The following is a 22,443-nucleotide window of genomic DNA, read 5'->3' on the forward strand; positions in this document are numbered from 1 at the left end:
GCGCTTCTGCCGGCCAGCCAATGGGTGCGAGGTGGGTTGCTTGTGTTCCTTCCGGGAAGAGGCTAAAGCGCGCAGTTGCCTGAGAAGAGAGAGACACGAAGAGGAGGGCGATGTCTCGCTTCTCCCGGGCGGTGGCTGATCGGTCCAAAGGCGGGCAGCCCGGGGAAGGCATCGAGGGGGTTCATTTAAGCCGATGGGGACTGAGCGGTAAGGCAGGCCTTGGAATGGCTCTTATAGAGTCATAGAGTTGGAAGAGACCCAAGGGCCATCCAGCCCAGCCCCTTCTGCCATGCAGGAACTCCCAATCTGCCATGCAGGAACTCTCAGTCAAAGCATCCCCTTTGACAGATGGCCATCCAGCCTCTGCTTAAAGACCTCCAAGGAAGGAGACTCCACTACACTCTTACTGTCGAACAGCCCTTACTGTCACGAAGTTCCTCCTAATGTTGAGCTGGAATTGCTTTTCCTGCAGCTTGCATCCATTCTTCTGGGTCTTGTTCCCTGGAGCAGCAGAAAACAAGCTTGCTCCCTTCTCAATATGACATCTTAGGTACAAAACACACTGCAGGGTTAAACCCGGTTTGAGACTGCTTTAACTGCACTGGCTCAGTGCGTTCTGGGAACTGTAGTTTTGTGAGACATGTCAGAGAGAGCTCTGGTGCCACAATAAACTACAGTTCCCAGGATTCCCTAGCACTGAGCCAGTTAATGCAGTCTCAAACTGGATTATTATTTCTGTTTTGAACCTTTATTCTCCTGGGGGAAGAAATAAAGAGGAGTGTTGGAGGGTGAAATTGTATTGTTTTAATGCGTGAGCCGCCCCTGTTGTGTTGCACAGAGAGGTGGGATGAAAATAAATTGTATTATCATTATAATAGTATATAATAATAAAATGTATTTCTGTATTATTTCCCCTTCCCCACCACCTTTCCCTTCTCCTTTTGTGTCATGTCTTTTTACATTGTAAGCCTGAGGGCAGGGAACCGCCTAATTAAAAGATTGTATGTACAGCGCTGTGTAAATTTACAGCGCTATATAAATAAAGGTTAATAATGATAAGAATAATAATAATTCTATCCCACTTTTCTGTTAGCAAACAATCAAAGCGGCTTACAAATAAAACCACTTCGATATACAATGCATGGTAATATATATCACATCCCCAACTCCACCCCCCCCCCAAAAGATGATTAAACACATTAAAATTAAAATTAGCCTATTAAAATGAATTTACAAGGTTACAAAATTAACAATACATTTACAAGAAGGTTGAGTGAGGTATAATATGTGAAATGTGATGGGAGGAGGATTCGCTTTTATTAATATTTGCCTATTATTATTATTATTAGATGAATTAGCTTGAAAAGTGGGAGCCTATGTTGTTGCTATTATCATTACTATGAAAAGGATGCTTTTATTTCTTACATGCTTTTCCCAAAGCAAGGCATGAAAATACACTCATCCATCCATATTTGCGGATTTGATGATTCACGGATTTGATTAATATAATAATAATTTGTTTTATTTATATACCGCTATTCCAAAGATCATAGCGGTGAACAGCAAGTAAGCTAATTAGCAAGTAAGCTAATTTGCCCCCAACAGTCTGGGTACTCATTTCAGCGACCTCAGAAGGATGCAAGCCTGAGTCGAGCTTGGGCCCTTTTGCTGGTCTTGAACTCGCAACCTTGTGGTTTTGAGTGAATATGTTCTCTCTAGGAATATCCAGGTCCTCCAGCGCAACTCTGTGGTCCATTTTAAGTAAAAGTTGCACTGGAAGACCTAGAGATTCCTAGAGAGAATGCTCTACTAGGCATTTGTAGATCTTCCAGTGCAGTTCTATGTTCAGTGTCTATCGGAAGTTGACCACAGAGTTGCCCTGGAGGACCTAGAGCAGCGATGGCGAACCCATGGCACGCGTGCCAGAGGTGGCACTCAGAGCCCTGTCTCTGGGCACACATGCTGTCGCCCCAGCACAGACTTTGCCAGAGTTTCTTACTAGAAAGCCAGAGGGACATGGCACTTTGCAATAAATAAGTGGGGTCTGGGTTGGAGTTTGGGCACTCAGCCTCTAAAAGGTTCGCCATCACTGACCTAGAGGTTCCTAGAGAGACTACTCTACTAGGCCTTTGTAGCTCCTCCAGAGTAGTTCTATATTCAGTGTCTGTTGGACGTTGACCACAGAGTTGCACTGGAGGACCTAGAGGTTCCTAGAGAGCTGTCCTCTCAGGTAAAAACATGGTGTTTTTGTTATTTGTGGTTTTACCATATTCACGGGGGTCCTGTGCCCCAGCGAATGTGGAGGGACAAGTGTATAATACAATTGTCCCTTCTTATCTACAGGGGCTGTGTTCAGGACCCTTTGTGGGTAACAAAAAACGCAGGAACTGCAAATCCTGTTTTCATTTTTTAAAAAATACTATTGTTGTTGTTACATCATTGCAAAGAAACAATTGCTACAAATGATAAATATGATCATTTATAAGTCCCGTGGTTTTCTATGGCGGCATGGCATGTGTGTGTAGGGCTGCACACCTTCAGGTTTGCCATCTGTGGAAGCTCCGACCTGCAGGTGACAAGCTCACAAATAAGAAGAGCCTGCTAAACACATGATACTGTTTAGGTCAAAACACATAAGCAAGATTAAGATAGCCATTGCACATTAAAATCATCCAGACATAAAATTAAAAATGTGCCAAGTTAAAATTCATAGTTTAAAAACAACTGGGTAGGCCTGCTGGAAGAGAAAACTCTGTAATACTGTTTTAAATTCAGATAGCATCTTTAGCTTTCAAATCTCTCCTGGCAGGTCATTCAAGGGTGGCAGAAGAAGAGATCCTCTGGGTGACAGTTGCCAGCTTAGTCCTGGCTGGTTGCAGTAAATGTCCCCCAGAGGTCCTGAGTGTATGGGATGGCGGCAGTCTCATAGGTAACCTGAACCCAGACCATGTAGGGCTTTAAAGGTAATAACCAACACTTTGTACTTTGCATAGAAACTAACTGGCAGCCAGTGCAGTGGTTTTAATAGTGTGATACGCTCACTCCTACATGCACCAGTGATTAGTCTGGCTGCTATGACTTGAACTAATTGAAGTTTCCAAACTTGGTATTCATTTACGTGTTTGATTTCTGTCCCACCTTTCTCCCCAAAAAGGGACCCAAGGCGGCGCACAAATAAAAATTCTAGAAACATATTACAATAAAACAATTTAAAAATCATTTAAAAACAGTAACAAATTACAGACGTTAAAACCACACTAAAACATGATACCTTGGTTGAAAGGTAGTCCAGTATACAGCACATTGCAAAAGTTGAGCTTTGAGGTTACCAGCACTGGCATCTTTTAAGTTTTCCAGTTTTAGGAAGGGGCATAGCGGGTGTATCTGTCAAAGCCGATAACAGTAACTCCTGACCATCACATCTGTTTGAGCTGATATTTGGATCCAGTAATGCTCCCAAGCTATGAACACACTCTTTACGGTGGAGTTCGGACAAAAATCCACCAAACGGTGATAGCTTTATTGGCCAACCGAAATGCACAATCTACTTGTTGCAAGATTTCAAAGCTCCACTGGCTTCTTCATCAGGCAAGATGTTACAAACCAAACAGGAGAAAAATTAGAGATGTTAGTCTCCTCTCTCTGGCTTTGCTTCGCGAACGAAGATTCAGGAAGGACGCATCCCGTGCTTTGTACAAGCACGTTGGTGACTAAAAAGGCCAATTCGGGATGAATAGGTCCGGTTGCAGAAAGCACAACCTGCATTCTGTTGTTTCTGTCTTGAGTGTAGATGGTATGGGAAGGGCATCTTTTGCAGGGCTGGATCCTCCTCCTTCTGGCCATGTGGGAGATTTTCAAAATCCAGGAAATTTACAGTCCATTTGCATCATTGGCCAAGGACTCCTCTCTTTACAAGGGGGTGTAATCCCATCCAGAACTGGTTGACACATCTCCAACCCCAGATTAGGACCCTTAATAGTAAGCATTTCTGTCTTCTCTGGGTTCAGGTTCATCCAGTCCATTACTTCCTGCAGGCATTCATTCAGAAGAGATACACTAGTCTTAGGTAAGGCTGTTTTTAAAGGCATGGAGAAATATATTTGGGTATCATCAGCATATTGATAGCATCCTGCCTCATGTCTCTGGATGATCTCTCCCGGCGGTTTCATGTACATGTTAAAAAGCACTGTGGATAGAATGGCACCTTGTGGTATGCCATATTACAGTTTCTTTTTTGAGCAGCAAATATCCCCATACACCACCATCTGGAACCTGCCAGAGAGGCAACACTGGAACCACTGCAGTGCAGTGTCTCTGGTTCCCTGACTTCCCAGGCATCCCAGAAAGATATCATGGTAAATAGTACCGAACACCTCTGAGCAGCCCAAAAGCACCAACCGAGACACGCTCCCCTTGTCAGGGCTAAAATGGAGATCATTCACTAAGGCGACAATAGCAGTCTCCAACTCTGTATCCTGCTCAATATGCTCAATATTTGTCAATATGCTGACAAATAGGGCTCTCGTTCTGAGGTAGGCTTTCTGGGAGGTAGAGATTGGAGAGAAAATATATCAATTTTCTTTTTATAGCAAAGAGGAGTTGTATTATCCTTTGTAGCAAAGAGATCAAAGACTCTCTTCAGCTGGTGTACCTCAACATCAGGGCCCTGTTTGTCAGCATGAAGAATGCGTTCTGCTTTTAGGATAAATTGCCTTAGCAGGAACAGGAACTAGTTTCTCCAACATTTGACTTGGCTGACTTGTAGTATTTCTCCAGCACTTTTGTTGTATCCTGGGGTTTTTAGTCAGCAGTGCGAATTTCCTTGCAGGAATAAATTTTACTGGAATAAGTTGTGTTTTTCTGCATTTCTCACAAGACAGGAAGGTGCTTAAAGGTGGTCTGCTCTCTAAATGCAGAGGTGTTCAAAGGGAGATGGTGATGTCCCCTGTTTTATCCTGACTTGTAGAAGGTGGCTCAGAGTCAGACACTGTCTGATGCATGCTCATCATTTGTGGAGCTCTTGAAGTATATTTGCTCCTATGCTTCATTGTGTGTTTTCTTGACTTCCTATGGACTAGAAGTACAGAGAAAAGAGGTATCAAAACACTCCTTTAACAGATTATAATGAAGGCAATTAAACATTAAAATGTTTTAGCTGCCTTTATCAATCTGGCTGGATTCCAGCTCTTTCAGCAAATTGATTGTTGCTTTATTACGGTATGTAAGAAGTAAGACTCTAGCAGTCTCATTGAAGGCAGTAGGACTGTACTGTTAGTGTGGTCCGCATGTTTTGTCTGATTTTTGTGTTTGTGCCAAAAATTTGTGATTGTCAGGACCTTACTTTTCTCCACAAGGACTAGATTTTTGCCTTGACCTCATCGTATCAGCAAAGATGAGGGACATTTCTTGTACTTCTCCTGCTTTGGAATTAGAGCAGTGGGAAGGCACACAAGCCCTACCATTCTCTCCTGCTCCCAGGACCTTAGAAGTAAAGAGCCAAGCTGACAAGTCTTCCTCTTGGAGCTGTAGCGGATGGTTGGAATTTGAAATATTGACACTGCACTTCCCCAAGCCAATTGGAATGTTTCAGAAATGCTGTGCCAAAACAATCACTAGGCTTCCTCTCAACATTGTGACTAAGCACAGAAGAAATAATCCATGCAGTCAAGCTCAGCACCTCCAAAATGCACTATGGTGTGCAAACAACTCTTTCCCACCCAGCTTGAAGTCTGGCAGGAAGCTTATGCCCATTAGGGTGTGACATTATATAAATCCTTAAGGATCTGCCTGGATAGTGCATACATTTCTTCATGATGTGCGTTCAGGGGAAAAGCTTAAACTGAACAAATAACTGAGCATTGCTTGCAGTTCCAGCCTTAATCTGTAAACTAGGTGTAAACTTCTCCATATACATTGTTCTTTTTCTTTTTTGTTCATTCAAGGCATCAATCTACGTGCCTATCAGATGGAAGGTGTAAACTGGTTGATACGCTGCTATGAAGATTTGCACGGCTGCATCCTGGGTGACGAAATGGGACTTGGGAAGACTTGCCAGGTGTATCACTCCCTCCTGCAGAAAACCCTGATATTTTTTTCCATTGTAGATCAGGAATTCAGTCTTCTGGATGTTGTTGGATTTGTTCTTGTGTGTCTTCAAGTTTTTTCTGCCAGAGGGGTTTTCTTAGAAGGTTTGTCGTTGCCTTCCTCTGAAACTGTGAGAGTGTGATGCCCAAGGTCACCCAGTGGGTTTCTACAACCAAGCAAGGGTTCAAACCCTGGCTTTCCACAGCCGTAGTTCAGTGCTCAAACCACTACATGCTACTCCAGTATTTCTTGCTCAAACCATTACAATTTTACTCTAGTATTTAGCTGTGCTGGCTAGGAGTGATGAGACTTGCAATCCAACAACATCTGAAGGTCTGTACTTTGTCCACATTTGTTACACAAGAATACAGTAGGCCCTCGGTATACATGGGGGATCTGTTCTGGACCACTGCCACTCCCGCACAGATACCAAAATCCACAGATGTTCAAGTTCCATTGTCCCCAATGGAGGGGCGCATGCATGCAGCTGCGACACCATTAGGGAGAACGGGACTTTCCATAATGTCCACGTGGCTGCGTGCATCCTCCAGTGGGGTCAATGGGGGCTGTCCCAAATGAAAGCTGAAACGCTGAAGCAAAAAGCTTCAATTAGAATCTCTCTTGCCACACGCACATATACGCACATGAAGGAGCCTCCAAGTTTTACCCTTGATTTATTCACGGGACATGGCAAAATCCATAATTCTGGCCCCATAACCTGCCCTTGATTTATACATATAGTCGAGTATATACGGTACATACAGAGCTGAGTCTGCCTTAAGCTGGATGAAACAACTGCCAAAGCATCAGATTTAAAATATTGCTGTTTGCTTCACTGTTACTGTATTTTTACTCGGCAGAAAAAGGAGACTGGTCTCCGTGTACTTATTCATGGTCTGAGTTTATTCATAGAAAGCCCAGTGCGTTTTGGCTTGTACATAAACTGGTTGGCCTTCTTCAGGGGCTATGTTAAAACACACATACACACATATATATATCTTAAAATCTTTTACAAAAGGACAATACATAAATATAAATATTCTTTTTGGTACAGCTACTGGAGAGGGTCTGTTTGTAATTACAGAAGAAAAAATGGTGTTTGAAGTAATAGTATGTAACCTATAAATATAATATTTATATTTATGTGTTATCCTATTTTAAAAGAATTTTAGTTAATGTATGCATTTGTCTTTATTTTTAATGTAGCTCCTGAAGAAGGCCAACCAATTTATGTACAGGCCGAAACACACTGGACATTTTATGAATAAATTCAGACTATTAATAAGCATGTGGAGACCAGTCTCCTTTTTCTGATAATCTATAATAGGTGCTCCAGTATCTATTCCTAATCATTGTATTTTTACTGTCAGGGAATGAGGAGGGAGAGCAGGTGGAAATGCTTGTGAGATTTCATGTTTTGTTTTCCAGAGTAACTTGCCTGACTGCACCTTCACTTGTATGCAAGGCTGGCATCTTGTGTTGTTCTTCATTGGTAGCTGAAAGTCTCAGCTTGGCATTACAATGCAACCTGAGTAGCTTTACATTGCAGTTTATGACACAGTATCTCTGTATTTTCTCTTATATCGCAGACCATTTCTCTACTTGTTGTCCTAAGTGGAAAACTTAACAGAAGGCCTTTTTTGATCCTTTGTCCTCTGTCCGTGTTAAATAACTGGAAGGAAGAACTTGACAGGTAAGCTTTGCGAATCTCTAGAAATTTAAAGCAGTGTAATATGGAAATACTATCAAATCTGAATGTGTTTTAAACTCAGACTATCTTGTAACACGGACATGAAAAATCTAGTTCTTATAGCTGTCTGTATTTCTCATCTTTAGGAATGCTAAAGAAATACTGTAATCCCCTGTCTGTGTTACTACTCTGTTGCATAGTTGTTGTGATGTTCACATTTTTAATTATGTAAGTGCTACTGTGTGTACATATCTTGTATACCAGACATATAGCAAGGAGACACTGATTTTTATCTGTCTATTGGTGCATGCCTTCAAGTTGGTTCTGACTTTTGGTGACCCTAAAGCAAACTTATAAGGTTTTCTGGAGCTGAGAGTGTATGTGATCCACCCAGGGTGGCCCAGTGGTTTCCATGGCTCAGCGGGAAATCAAACCCTAATTTCCAGAGTCATAATCCAGCACTCAGACCACTACACCATGCTCTCATTTCTCTCTCTCTCTACAATTATGTATAAATAATCAAAATTCTGACACAGCAGTGAGAGAAAAGCAACCAGGGTACCTTGCTGTTACCAAAAAATGATAGCATATTTATTTATTTATCCTCAAATTGAGAAGTAATAGGATAAAAGATATGTATTTAGCTTAAGGGAGATGGGAAAGACAAGGACAGAATGCTAAAAGAAGAATGCAGCTCAACTCATATATAATCACTGGACTCCTCTGCCCTTCACAGTACTTCTACAAAGTGTATAACTTGTGTCATTTTCAGACACTATGTGCAGATTAGGAAAAAAGCCTCCAGTGTGAGCAAATACCCTGTGTAAAAAAGATCCCAGGTGTGTCCCTGGCATCACCGTGAAAACCATCCTAAATTAGAATGGGCAGTACTACACTAGATGAATTAATGATCTGACTCAGTACAAGACAGTTATATATTCTATTAGTGTTCCTTACGTATTGCTAAATGTTACTTATTTTTAAATTAAAAATAGGTTTGCCCCACGGCTTTTCTTCATAACCTATTCAGGTGACAAGGAAGAAAGACCCAAACTACAGCAGGACATAACATCAAATAATAATTTCCACATTCTGCTGACAACCTATGAGGTACTTTGCTTTGTCTACGGAGATCCGTCAATATTTGTGCTCAGTTTTGTATCTTCCCAACCTGCATGTTTGCTGTGGTGGTACATTTCTTCTTGGATTTCCCCTTCAAGCAATGTGTCACTGACTTCACTGCAAATAGGGGGCTAAGACTTGCTCCCAGAAGTCAATGCGTAGTTTGTTTCTTTGAGGGGAAAAGGACCAATAATGTGTTAGGCAATAGGATGTTTGAGGACACAATGCAAATGCTGAAAGAGTTTTCCTCTTACTTTCAGCAGAATGGACAAATGAAAGGAATAGTTTAAATGTAGATTCAGTCAAGGGTCTGTTGCTAGTAAAGTACCATTTTAAGCTTGCTCAGAGTTCTGTAAGTATATTGCAAGCCAAGAAGGCATTTTAATGAAGATAAGTTCATCAGAAAAATACATTTGAGTACATGCTAAAATATGGTATATGTAATATAGCTGTAAATAAACCATATGGAACAAAATTATATTAGTGTTCTTAGCTCTTAATTTGTTGTGTCCTACATTTTACCTAAATGTCCTGCATATTCTGGTGCCTTATCCTCCTTTGAGGTTAGGATAAACATCTCTATTTAAGTGCTCTGTCATCAGAATTTACAACCCTAATTTTGCAAGGATTGAAAGACATGAGGGAGCCTATCTGACTAGAGAAGGCTCCCTATTGCTGACATTCACTATTGAATGTGTGAGATGTGACAGTGACAGGAAAGGAGGATGCCAGATTCAGATAAGGACCATTGGACTCATCCCCCAACTCCGCTGTGCAATTCTGGTTGTGTGGGTTGTGAAAGAAATATTTGCATAGTGCTTATCTGAGAACTAAACCTTATCTCCGTTTTCATCATTTTGAGCTAAATTATATTATTCCGGGGTTTATTATATTAAGACGCAAAAACAAGACAGATTGAACCCATTGGGAAGCACTGTCTGTACTCTGTGCAGAACCTCCCAAAGAACAGTGCCTTTAGAATTGCCCTGGGTTTTTTAATATATATATATATATAAACCAGGGCAATTCTAAAGGCACTGTTCTTTGGGAGGATGGGTTCAAAGGATATGAATGGCATCAATGGATCTGGTTTCTAAAGCTGTGGAGAATATGCTAACAGATTTTTAGGTTTGTTTAATTTGATCAGTGTACGGCTTTTCTTTTTAAAAACAGGGAAAAGTAAACCTGATCACCTGCAGAAGTATGTGAATAAAAGTTTTGTTCCACTTGTTTTTCAGATGTGCCTCAGAGATGCTGCATTTCTGAAACGGTGAGGACATCACATTTACACATAAGTTTTCATAAAACAAGTTCAGATTTGGTTATCTGAGCTTCCTTCAGAGCAGTGGTTCCCAACCTGGGGGTCGGAACCCCTTTGGGGGTCAAATTACAGTTTCACAGGGGACCCCCACTCAAAGCACCACTTCACAAACAAAGGGCCCCAAGCTAAGCTCATTAAAGTAGCAGCCACCTCCAGGCCCCTCAGTTTATTAGCAACTGCCCACAGCATTCCGTTTCCTTCTTCTCTCAGGAACATAGAGCTCTGCAAAAAGGGACAGCAGAGCCAATGAGTTCCAGTTTTACTTTAAACCACTAAACAAGCTTCATTTATATACCGCTTCATATTGCCTAAGCAGTGTCTTAAGCGGTTTACAACTGTAAGCTAATTTGCCCCCAACAATCTGGGTATGCATTTTAGCCACCTCAGAAGGAGGCAAGCCTGAGTCAAGCTTGAACCCTTTTGCTGGTCTTGAACGCAGAACCTTATGGTTTTGAGTGAGTGGCTGCAGTACAGGCATTTAACCACTGCGCCACCAGGCCCTCTGCCCCTCTACCCTGGGGCTTTCTGGACAGGTTTCTTCAGAGGGTGTTGGTCATAATTTTATGGTTGGGGGGTCACCACAACATGACGAACTGTATTATAGGGTCATGGGATTAGAAAGGTTGGGAACCACTGCCTCAGAGGAAGCATGTGATTTTGCTTTAAAACTAACTTCAGGAACCTGAGATTAATGGGTACTATTTTAATGGTTTATAGGTTAAACTGGCTTCAAGTGTGTTGGGATCTATCATCTCTTCTGGAATGGGTTAAACAAACTTTATTTAAAAACTTTTCATGTGATCTCTGAAGTATTAATTGATTACATTACATTGATTGACCTGGTGGTGTCCTCTGGCTCTCTTAAACCCATATAATCTGATTGAAAAGCCTATGAATCCATATTGTAGAACTGGGCTTGTTAATTTAACTATGGCCTGGAACAGATGGGCCTTTGAGGTGCCTTTGTCATATGCAAGGGTTGCCTGGTGGGTGCAGCTGCGGTGCGCCCACCACAAGGCGCGCGTAATGACGTCACAGCTGTGCCACTTCCAGATGAGGAGGTGCAGCTGCGATGTCATCGCAACGTCTCTGGAGCTTTGCAGTGTCGCAGCAACGCCGCAAAAAAGATCTGCTTTCGGGTGCTCCTTTTTTGCTCCGCAGCAGCGCCACACAATTTGGTTGCTGCATCACTCCTGCGGAACAAAGAGAGGCGCCGGGGAGGTGCCTCTTTCTGGCGGTTTGTACCCCGCCAATGTAATCTAAAAAGAAGAAACATTGCCAGACCAGTAGGGGCACTACCTTTTGATGCTTTACCAATTCAAGTCAATTAGGAGGAGAGGGAGGGAGAACTAGTCGAAGCAGTTTGCTCTTAACCTGGGGGGCAGGGGGGAGCCTTGGAGTCATAAGGAGAACAATAGCACAATGCAAGGGAAGGAAGCATCAGGGGTGAAAGGTAGTATTCATTCAATTTGAAAGAAGGAAAGGGAACCCCAGGACTTTTTCTTTATGGCTGATACATCTGGTCTGTCTGATTTTTCTGTTTTGTGTTCAGATTTAAATGGGCTTGCCTTGTTGTAGATGAAGCTCACAGACTGAAGAATCAGGATTCATTGCTTCACAAAACACTCTCTGAGGTAAAAGTGTGATACAATCTCTTTCTTTCTTTCTTTGGCCCCATACAGACAGGCCAAGATAAAGCTGCTTTGGGTCACTTTGGAGGTATGTTGTTTAAATGACACATGCATCTTATAAGGCCAGAAGCTGTGCCAAAACTGCATTCCAGTCCTTAGGACTGAGCATGGCTTTGGTGCACCTTCTGGCGTTTTAGGACACATGCATCATTTAAACAGCATACCACCAAAGTGACCTGAAGCAGCTTTATTTTGGCCTGTGTGTACCGGCCCTTTCTTTCTTTTGTTTATGATATGTTATCTGATAGAAACTCAGAAAAGTTGGATCTTTCTCAGCCCCTTTACATATATGGGATTATTTGACTATTTGGGTTCTTAAGGTTCAGACAGATATTAGTACTTTCTAAAGGCAGAGAAAAGTAAGGAGATAGAAGATGCAGAACTCTACTATAATACATAAACTACAACTGAGTGTCTTTCTTAACTCTGGTAAAAAGGCCTCAAGTCTTCCAGGGAAAAAGTCTCAAAGTTTCTTGAGAAAGGAAATGGAGTTCATAACACTGGACCTGCTTTTTTTCTTCACTGTCTGTGCAACAAGACCAAGCAGCTTTAGGCATCTAGTAGTCTTATTGGGGACCAAAATCATTTTCCTTCCTCAACTCCTTCTATTTTATACCTACTAACTTGGAAGGTGTGGACCTGATAGCAATGCATGACTGTTTGAGCTGCACTGGGTCCACCCCAGATCTGTCTAGAAATTTGTACAATGTACATTGTCAGGATTAGCATGAGCTGTTAAAAAAAGTTTTCATTGGTAAATCTACAGCAGGTTGTTTCATAGCAAGTACTCTATCTGCTGTGAAGAGTCTCCGTTCATAGAAAACATGTTCTTGATGTGTTTATGGGAATGCACTGCTATCTTATAAGGTAACCATTACTGAACATATCGTAACATTTATGGATATGACAGTATTTCTTGTGTGTGTGTGACAGTATTTCTTTGTGACAATTTTTCACATTTGTGATAGTGACTGCTTCAGCAGTACCTCAGTGTATGCATCTTTTCCAGTTTTCAACAGATTTCAGCCTCTTGCTGACTGGCACTCCCATTCAGAATAGTCTCCAAGAACTATATGCCCTGCTTGCTTTTATTGAACCAGTTATATTTCCCAAGGAGCTAGTGGAAGAATTTGTTCAGTATTACCATGAAGTTGAAAAGGAAAGGGAAGCAGGCAAGTGAAAATGTTGTGACTGGCTTAAGAGTCTTCATGGAAATTAAAAGCGTGCACATTTTTCCTATAGGAAGATGTGCTGTTTCTACCATCAACTGTGAAACAGAAGCACTATTACCCAAATCCACATGGGATTCTGTATTCTGCTGGTAGCACTTTCCCATACCACTTGAAAACATTATAGCTTCTTCGAATTGGTTCGATAATAGTGTGTGGGGGGAAGGACATTATTTTTTTTTTTTTTACTATCGTGGTGTCTTCCCAGATAAACAGAAAATTCAGAGATAATGATGCCTGTAGAATTTCAAAAGGAAAGAATGTGATGGTAGAAAAATAAGTCCCTTTTGTTCAAGTGCTACCAAAAACTTTTTGGGTATGAACTTGGAGGAAATGGCACTGCAACCCTTGGTGGTGCAGTCTCCTGGATCTTTGAAGCCTCATTCACTTTCAATTGTCCTTTTTCATCATGATTCTGTACAGAAGATCCAAGAGAATGTTGGGTGTTCTTCCTGTACAGCGATTTAGAATGGCTTTAATGGCATTTCTCTCTCCTTTAATCAGCTAATGAACTGCATAGTCTGTTGAAGCCATTCTTGCTCCGGAGAGTGAAAGCAGAAGTTGCAGGTGACCTCCCAAAGAAGATGGAGGTCATTCTCTACCATGGCATGTCAGCATTGCAAAGAAAATTTTATAAGGCCATTTTGATGAAAGACCTAGGTAAATAGAGTGATTATTTTTAAAATAAGTAATTTAATTTACCATGATCTGAAAATATTTGGTTTCTTGGTGTGCAGTGGTGTGTGTACATGTATACTAAAACAGGAAACTTAAAAATCAATTGATTTTGCCCCAAATAATGTTCCCCTCTAAAATTTCTCTTAACTTGCCCTGAGTCCTTAAATCTGACCAGCATCTGTTCAGGAGGCTAATGAAATACTAAAACAGAGCCTCTTGTGTCTAGAGTACTGTACTGTACTTCAGTAATATGGATAAGTGAAAGCATCAATGAAAGTGCTGAATGCAGAGCGATAAATAAGTTCTACACTTATACCTCTGTGTGTGTGTGTGTGTGTGTGTGTGCGCGCACACACACACACACACACACACACACACACTTGGGGGGTGTATATACAAAAATTGTTTTTTGTTCAATTTAAACGTATTTATCTGCTTTCCCATTCTCTGTTTTGCTGTTTAGGCATGCTTAGTAAGAGGTTCTGGAGGCAGCTGTTTATCTTACTTGTTATAGGCAGGCATACATCTACAGTAAGACTGGAAAGGGTAAAATCCCATTCCTTTCCAGATTAAGTGTTATGGTATTGTTTATTGCAGACATTTTTCTGCAGTCTGACACAAAATCTGTTTTTCTTCAGCCCTACTTCACCATCCTTCGAATTCTAGTGAAAAAAGATCCAGCTGGAGAATGGATGAGGAGGAAAGGGGTTTGGGTGGGGAAACAAAGGCTGTAAAAAGTAGATTCTTTATCAGAGGTTTGTGAGGATGTCAATTCAAATTACAAATCCTTTGTGTATGGAAATGAAGTTGCTCAGCTTTAGATGGTCCTACGAAACTGGACTTTTGTGTATTGAGATAAACTGGCAGATCCAGTTTTGCAGTGGGACTAGTCTGTATTGAGGAGGATAGGTGAATGAAGGGCACCCCCATGAGGATGAGGACAGATAGTGTTGAAGTGTGTGCAGTGAGTAAAGAAACCATTATCTTTGTTCAACCATTGCTGAGGGACTGTAGTTTGTGGATGAATTCCAACTCTGCTGTTTCTCTTTCCAATCTATCCTTGTAGTTCTTTTGTTCAATGACCACTGTTCTGAAGCCTGAGATGGAATGCCCAGGGAGACTGAAATGTTCTGCCACTTTTTTGTGTGTGTTCCCATTCCTAATGACTGATTTATGTCCATTTATCTTCTGGCGCAGGGACTGGCCTATTTGCCAGTCCACATGGCACGCGCCATGATGATGCCCGTGGCACATAGCACCCAAAAGGCACTGGCTGGAAGGGGCGTCATCATAGTGCGCCAGCGTACAGGAGCAGCTTTTTTTAAAGAAGTTGGTTGGTGCCACAGCATGCAGCTGCTGCAGCACCGACCCAAAGCAGGAAGGGGCAGCTTCCAGCTGCCCATCTCTGCTGCCCCTGAGTCTCAAAGGTGCTACAAGATTCTCCACGTACTGATTCTACAGACTAACACAGTTATTTCTTTGAATTCTGTCAGAGGTTTGGCTAATGTAGTAAGGGCTGTATTGACTTTGAATCTGAAACTGACGCTGCTGGCGTTAATGAAAATTCAACTTCTCCACAATTCAAATTCAACTTCTCCATAAGCTATTTTTCCAATTAAATCTTGACGGAAAACAGTATAACCGTACCTTTCTTCAACAATTTTTTTCATTTTCATTTGTCTTTCAGATGCCTTTGAAAATGAATCAGGGAAGAAAGCTAGGCTGCAAAATGTGTTAATTCAGCTCCGGAAATGTGTAGCTCACCCATATTTGTTCAATGGTAAGAATGATGATAGTTCTGGATATTCCATGTTTTGGATCAGTCTCTGATCATAGTTGAGACTGCATTCAAGAAATCAGGAGACTAGAACTTAGAAATGCAGCTGTGTAGGAACTAGACAAGATCCTGAAGTGTAAAGATACACTGATACACTTCACTGAATTCTAAAGTTGGGATTGTCCATACCATTGTATTTCCCATTTCTGTGTATGACTGTGAAAGCTGGCCAGTGAAGAGAGCTCATAGGGAGAAAATCAAGTCATTTGAGATGCAGTGCTGGAGAAGAGTTGTGAGGATACCACGGATAGCCGAAAAGACAAACAAAAGGGTCCTAGAATAAATCAGGTCTAAATTCTCCCTAGAAGCCATGATGACTAAGCTGAGACTGTTGTACTTTGACCATATAAGAAAGCATGACTCACTAGAAAAGATTATAATGCTTGTTAAGGCTGAGGGAAGTAGTAAAGAGAAAGACCACATTACAGATGGATAGACTCAGTCAAGGAAGCCACAGCCCTTAGTCTGCAAGAGATAATCAGGGCAATAGATTATAGGGTGACTTGAAGGACTCTCATTCATGGGGTTGCCATTAAGTCCAAGTCAACTTGGAGGCAGTTAACAACAACAAGTGATGACTAAGAGGAATATTGCTGATGCTGTTGTAGATGAGCACAGCAATGGTATTATTTTGCTGCACAGATCCCATGTCTCCTTTGTCCATTAGGAGGAAAAGGGGAGGGAGACACCAATCCAAGTCTGGATGTGGAATGACGTCAACAGCACTGAGATGATGGATAGTACAGTTTATTGAACCCTGCAGGGGTCTTCCGATGTTCTTTTTTATCAAACAGAATATTTCTGTCTCAAGCAGTTAGTTCTGGGGTGAATTTTCAGTTGTTTGGGAAGAAGAGTCTTCGGCACTGAATAAACTGGCTCTGAACAAGCTTGCGTAGGACACACAACTGGAGTGCAGCTTACTTGATTGCTTATATCAGGGCTTTAATATCTATAGAGAAATCTTTTTCAGTACAAGACCAAACTGAACCCCAAGGAAGAAGTGGGCTGGCAGTGAAGGGAGGGAGGGGATACAGGTTGTCATGATAGTAATTGCCACTGCTAGCATTCACTTCATCCTCTGTTGGGAAGGGGTGGGTGGATAAAGCTCTCAAGCAGAGAAAGTGCCAATGAGCTGAGAAAAAAGAAGAACTTTGTGAAGAGGCCTTGCTAGAGCCTTTACGCACTGAATAAGGAGGCTTGGTGGTGGAACTTGATCTCTAATTTATATGCCTTTAATTTATATCTGCACTATTTATCTTTGTGCTACCTTTCTCCCATCTTGGGATTCAAGAAGGTGTGGCCTCCACAGACTTTTAATCAGAGATGCAATGCCTTTGCACTTACGATGGGTAAGTGGGCTTCTTGCTTAAAACCTCTTTCCATTTCAGGTGTTGAACCAGAACCCTTTGTCATTGGGGATCATCTTATCGAAGCTAGTGGGAAACTGAACTTACTGGATAAGCTTCTCGCTTTCTTGTATGCTGGGTATGTTTTGCTTTATTGTGTTTTATATTCTTAATGATGATTGAAATCTGAATGACCAGTGCATTGCCACTTTCCTTCAGATTTGAAGACTGACAAAGATCTCCTAATTGGAGGGAAAGGCTTGGTTTAGCATTTCAGTAAGAGGAGCTGAAACAACTTAGCATGGTAGAGAGAGAAAGAGACTTCTGGTGAATTTTTAAAAGATGACATCCAGCTGAACATTTAAGCATTTTAGATCTCAGAGAGAGAGAGAGAGAGAGAGAGAGAGACTATAAGTCTTACTTGCTGAAGAGGTATTTCCCCTTTGACTAGATTGCGCCTATAGTGTTTGTAATAATCCTGGTAAGAATTCTTAATCCTTCCAGATGTTACCACAGATTACAAGACAACAGAATTTAAGCATCAGACTGAACAAAGATAGTCATGAGACATGAGATGAGTGTCCAGATCGGCCTAATAAATAAATAAATCACAGGAGAATTTGTTTACAACTACAGTGTTCTTTGAGGCTTATCGTCTTTATCTTCAAAAGTGTTTTCCTGATCTAAATCCTCCATCCCAGCTGCAACTTGCCCTTGTGACAAAAAGCCTATTGATGTTCATATTGTTTGTGCATCTTTTCTCCTGCAGAAAATGTTGCAGCTGCAGAAAAATGCAGACTGATGGGAATGCTATAGCTGAGAAGATGACCAGTCATGCACATACCTCCCCTGACACGGTTTTTGTCAGGAGTGGTGTGTGTGCCTAGTGAGGCTCACAAATACTGCCAGATCTCCTGATGTTCTGATTTTGAAAAATAGATACTTTTTTTATGTTAAACAGTGAAAAACAGGCCTTTGACATGTGTATAAGATGAAGCACAGCTTTTGGAAGGTTCTGCAAGATTCAGTTCATATACGTTCCCCACCACTTCCAAAGAGGATTGTGGAGGAGGATTGGGAACTGGAAGCTACAAAAAAAGGAACTGGAGGGCAACACTTGTTCCTAAGTCTGTGCTTTGCCTACCCAGCCCCAAAAGCCTGCACAATGCAATTGACTGATGTTGTTACCTTTGACTCAGGAGAAACCTTAAGTTTGTGAGCATTTCAAAGACTGTAGCCAGTTGCTGCTTCTGCTCTTGCTTCTGCTACCGCTGCTGCTCTTTGTGCTAATCTCATATAGCAAGCTAATATAAAGGTTTATAGTTCCCCAAGCTGATATAAAGCTACAGTATTCTACAATAAATTTAAATCACTTCATAATTAATTTAATATATTCTGTATTCAGCATGGAATTAAAAAGAGACTTTTAACATTTCAGTTAGTTTTTAATCTCTCTCTCTGTATATTTTACATGCAGGTAAACATTTTTAATAGTGGGCCCTTGATATCTGCTAGAGTTTGGTTCCAAGATTCCCTGTGGATACCAAAATCCATGGATGTGCAAGTCCCATTAAATGAAATGTAAATTGTATTTTATTCTGTATTAAATACATAGTAAAATGGTGTCCCTAATATAAAATGGCAAAATCAAAATTTGCTTTTTGGAATTAATACTTTTAAAATTATTTTCAATCCATGGATGCTTGAATTCGTGAATAAAAATCTGTAGATAGGGGGAGCTGACTGTATGTCCAACTAAAACTTTTAAAACACACACATACAGAGCACCGCCCTCAGGCACTTGGCCAGTTCCCAGTCCTGTGGCAGTTGGCCACCTCTGATTTGCCTCTAAGTTTGGGTACAATCCTGGGTCACTCACTTTCTTGTGCATTGTAACTCTTGGCAGGAGGTTCCACTTTAAGGATTAAACAGAACTGGAGATCTTACACTTTTGGACTTGAACTGTTAACAGAAAGAATTGAATGTAGTATTGGCAAAAATGAAAAACTGAGGTGTTTCAATGTCTGGGGCGTGCAATATTATTATTATTATTATTAACCTTTATTTATAAAGTGCTGTAAATTTACACAGCGCTGTACATACAATCTTTTAGTCAGACGGTTCCCTGCCCTCAGGCTTACAATCTAAAAAGACATGACACAAAAGGAGAAGGGATTGGTGGTGGGGAATAGGATCAGGTCCAGCAGATCTTCTCCACCTCCGAGGCCTGGACGAAGGCAGATGGACTGGAGGAAGGGCTTGGCTTCTTAATGAAATATCCCACAGTGCTGTGTGGTTATGGTGGCCTATTCCTGTGATCAAACTTGCCAACAGACAAGTGGAATGGTGTTCATCTTACTCTCTTTATGAGACAACCATATTTTATCTAGATAATTACTAAGACTGTAGAGGTGGTCTCCGCCTTGCTTAGATCACTAAGATGGGGCCATGAATTTTTCTTTCAGTTGGATAGATACTTCTCTGCTTATTTACTTAGAACACAGAGTAACTGAGTTAACTGAGGCTGGACTCTAGACTGATGTCCATATTGAATAGCCAACTCTCATAACTACTCAGTTCAATGGGATTTGCTTCTAAATGGGATTGAAGCCTAATTCTATTTTTGCCTGTGCTGTGCTGCAATGTTGCACTGAACTGGGGTGAGAGGCTTTATTTTATTTTTCATTCTAGTGGTCACCGTGTATTGCTGTTTTCCCAGATGACCCAAATGCTGGATATTCTGCAGGATTACATGGATTACAGAGGTAAATGCTGCAAGTTCTTGAAGTAGCTGGTTTTATTGCCAAAAGGTCTGTTGTGGTTGCAGAATAGTTTGTCAACTAAGCCTTTGTATAGAGAAGGACCCTAAACAGAGTCTTGATCAGTGCCCTCTTTGTCCTCCCACGTTTACTTTTGAGCCTGGGTTTCAATCCACAATCTGTTATCTGGATTTTGTGTTTGTTTTGATTCTGAAATAGAATACAAGCTAATAATGGTACTTAACATATAACAAATAGATATAGAAAAGAAAAGTAAGAACAAAAGAACAATAAAAAGTAGCTGGTACAATGCATTGGTAGGTAGATTAGTTACCACAGATCAGGGTGATGGAGGTGTCCTGTTTTTATCATACATAGTCTAATGTCACTCCATAGCGACAAGCTTGATTGTATGTATCTTTAAAAAGAAGAAAGACCAAAAGTTCTAATTTCTTTAGACAATTTAGACACACTTGTTCTGTGGGGAGTAAAATGATACTATGCATCTTCAAAGTTGTCACATTATCCTTTGACTGTGGTAGGTTTTATCTTAAATGTTAATTCCTCAGTCAGTGCTTTTTTACAGTTTGGATGTCACTAATATTTTGATGACACAGCTGTCCAAATCATCGGATAGCTAGGATATCCATTCAATGTTGCAAAGCATAAAGAACATGATGAACTCCTCTGGAATTCTATAGGACAAATGTTTATGAAGTTGAGCATTAGAACCAGACAGAGGAGACTACATAAGGTAGAAGCAGGAATTTGAGAAGTCTAGGAAGTAAACATACCAAAATATATATTATATATAGGCAATGGTGCAGACTAAAAGGGGAATGCACTAAAATTAGAGGGGCTTTACAAATGAGGAGGTTTGACAAAGGCAAAGTACAGAATGCTCTGAGGATTATGTAGATAGGAAAAGCTGACAGTGGCCCGTTCCGCACAGGTGTAAAGTATGTCCCCAGGATGTACTAAGGTTAGGAAAGGGCGTGCTTTACGCACGCACCTAACCCTAGTACATCCTGGGGACGTACAAAATGGCGGTGCCCGTTCTACATGGGCGCCGCCATCTTGACATAGCAGACGCTTAGCGGACACTTAGCATCCGCACAGTGCAAATGACATTGCAAGTGCGCCATTGGCGCCTCGCGATGTCATTAGCACGCCACAATAAGAAGTGCTATTTGGGGGCTTCTTTTTTGCGGTGCGGAGGAGCCGCACGGTTTGGCTGCTGGGCTCCTCCATGCCACAAATGACGGCGCCGGCAGACTGCCGATTTCAGGCAGTCTGTAATGCGCCAGTGATACAAAGGCTAGTGCAAAGGTGCACAGAGTCAGCAAACAGTAAGTGTCTAGGAACAATAGTGGTTTTATATGCTTTCATCTATAAGGAAGCAGTGTGGTTCATTCCACAGAATAGGTATGACACTGCTGACCAGGTTTTTCCTGCAAAATGAGGTTATAGGAACTGATGAGTAAATTGTGTTTGGCTAGGAAAATTAGACCACAGTTAAAATTAACCTCTACAGATGTGGAGTGCTATACAGATGCAGGGTGAGGGGGCTGTTAATGTCACAAGCAACTTATCCTGAAATCTGGTGTAATTTTCCAAGAACAAGTCTTTTGAATGTCTGAATCATTCCATTCACACCTCACTCTTTACTTTGAAAAGATTACAGCTATGAGCGCCTGGATGGATCTGTTCGAGGTGAAGAAAGGCACCTTGCCATTAAAAACTTCGGGCAGAAGCCCATTTTTGTCTTCCTTCTGAGCACCAGAGCAGGTGAGGCAAGGCTTACAGGGAGGGGGGAGGGTAGCAGCTTGCTAATCTGTGACTATCCTTTTGCTGTCTTCATGAGTAATGCACAAAGATGCAGACAGAACAAACTGAACTGAATACGCATTCACATATCCAAATAGTATGGAGGTCATAGAACAGTCTTATGTAAACACATGTCCAGATAAACCAGAGGTCTGTTTGTCAGATTTTCTTTCTACATAAAGCTACATCTGAGAGGTGGAGAGATTTATCTTCTGTGTGTGTATACATATGTGTAAACAGATACATCCAACAGACAAAAATAACTGGGGATTCCAGTTCCTTGTTGGTTTGGGTGGTGGTATCCATGGACACATGCTGTTGGGTTTTCTGTCACTTTAGAAATTAGCCCAGCACTAATTTGAAGAGGGTGTGCCTGATCTGCGGTTGAGCCTGTCCCATAACCTGCCATTGAGAGGTCCCAATCATTTTGTCTTCGTAGAGGACTTCCACCTTTTTTGCCATCTCTTCAGGTTCTATTTCGTTGCTGCATAGCAGTGCAAAAAGTTGATCTTTTGTCTTGTCTGCCAGAAAGAAGGAATCCCCCAGTCCCACCACACCCTGCTGTAATCAGGGCTTGACTTCATAGGAAGCCTTGTTTGCTTTTATATTCAGGTATTTATTCACAGGAGAGCCAGTGTGGCATAGTGGTTTGAGCATTGGATTATGATATGGGAGACCAGAGTTCAAATCCCTGCTCAGCTATTGAAACCCGCCAGGTGACTTTGGGCAAGTTACACACTCTCAGCCTCAGGAGGCTGAACAAATTCTGCCAAGAAAACCCATGATGAATATGGGTTGACCTTAGGGTCAACATAAGTCAGAAATTACTTGAAGGCACACAACAACAACATTAATATTA

General features: G+C 41.4%; 1 protein-coding gene across 4 annotated transcripts in view; it reads left to right on the forward strand.

Annotated features, from left to right (window-relative positions):
- The first annotated feature begins 86 nt into the window (after nt 1-86).
- Nucleotides 87-22,443, forward strand: part of CHD1L (chromodomain helicase DNA binding protein 1 like) — a 37,208-nt gene continuing 14,851 nt past the window's right edge. The window contains exons 1-13 of one of the 4 annotated variants that reach the window (XM_089489188.1): nt 126-207; nt 2,810-2,963; nt 5,943-6,055; nt 7,674-7,777; nt 8,770-8,884; nt 10,135-10,166; nt 11,770-11,851; nt 12,918-13,080; nt 13,642-13,797; nt 15,503-15,595; nt 17,041-17,137; nt 19,690-19,763; nt 21,435-21,545. In XM_089489188.1, coding sequence (XP_089345314.1) covers nt 5,966-6,055; nt 7,674-7,777; nt 8,770-8,884; nt 10,135-10,166; nt 11,770-11,851; nt 12,918-13,080; nt 13,642-13,797; nt 15,503-15,595; nt 17,041-17,137; nt 19,690-19,763; nt 21,435-21,545 — 1,117 coding nt within the window. In that variant the 5' untranslated portion in view covers nt 126-207; nt 2,810-2,963; nt 5,943-5,965. Of the gene's footprint in view, nt 208-2,809; nt 2,964-5,942; nt 6,056-7,673; nt 7,778-8,769; nt 8,885-10,134; nt 10,167-11,769; nt 11,852-12,917; nt 13,081-13,641; nt 13,798-15,502; nt 15,596-17,040; nt 17,138-19,689; nt 19,764-21,434; nt 21,546-22,443 lie in introns of all 4 variants that reach the window. The other 3 variants (XM_089489190.1, XM_089489187.1, XM_089489189.1) reach the window with 3 other exon arrangements.

This window comes from Sceloporus occidentalis, unplaced genomic scaffold (genome assembly GCF_023333645.1).
Source record: "Sceloporus occidentalis isolate IW3139 unplaced genomic scaffold, rSceOcc1.0.p SCAF_1, whole genome shotgun sequence".
NCBI lineage: Eukaryota > Metazoa > Chordata > Lepidosauria > Squamata > Phrynosomatidae > Sceloporus > Sceloporus occidentalis.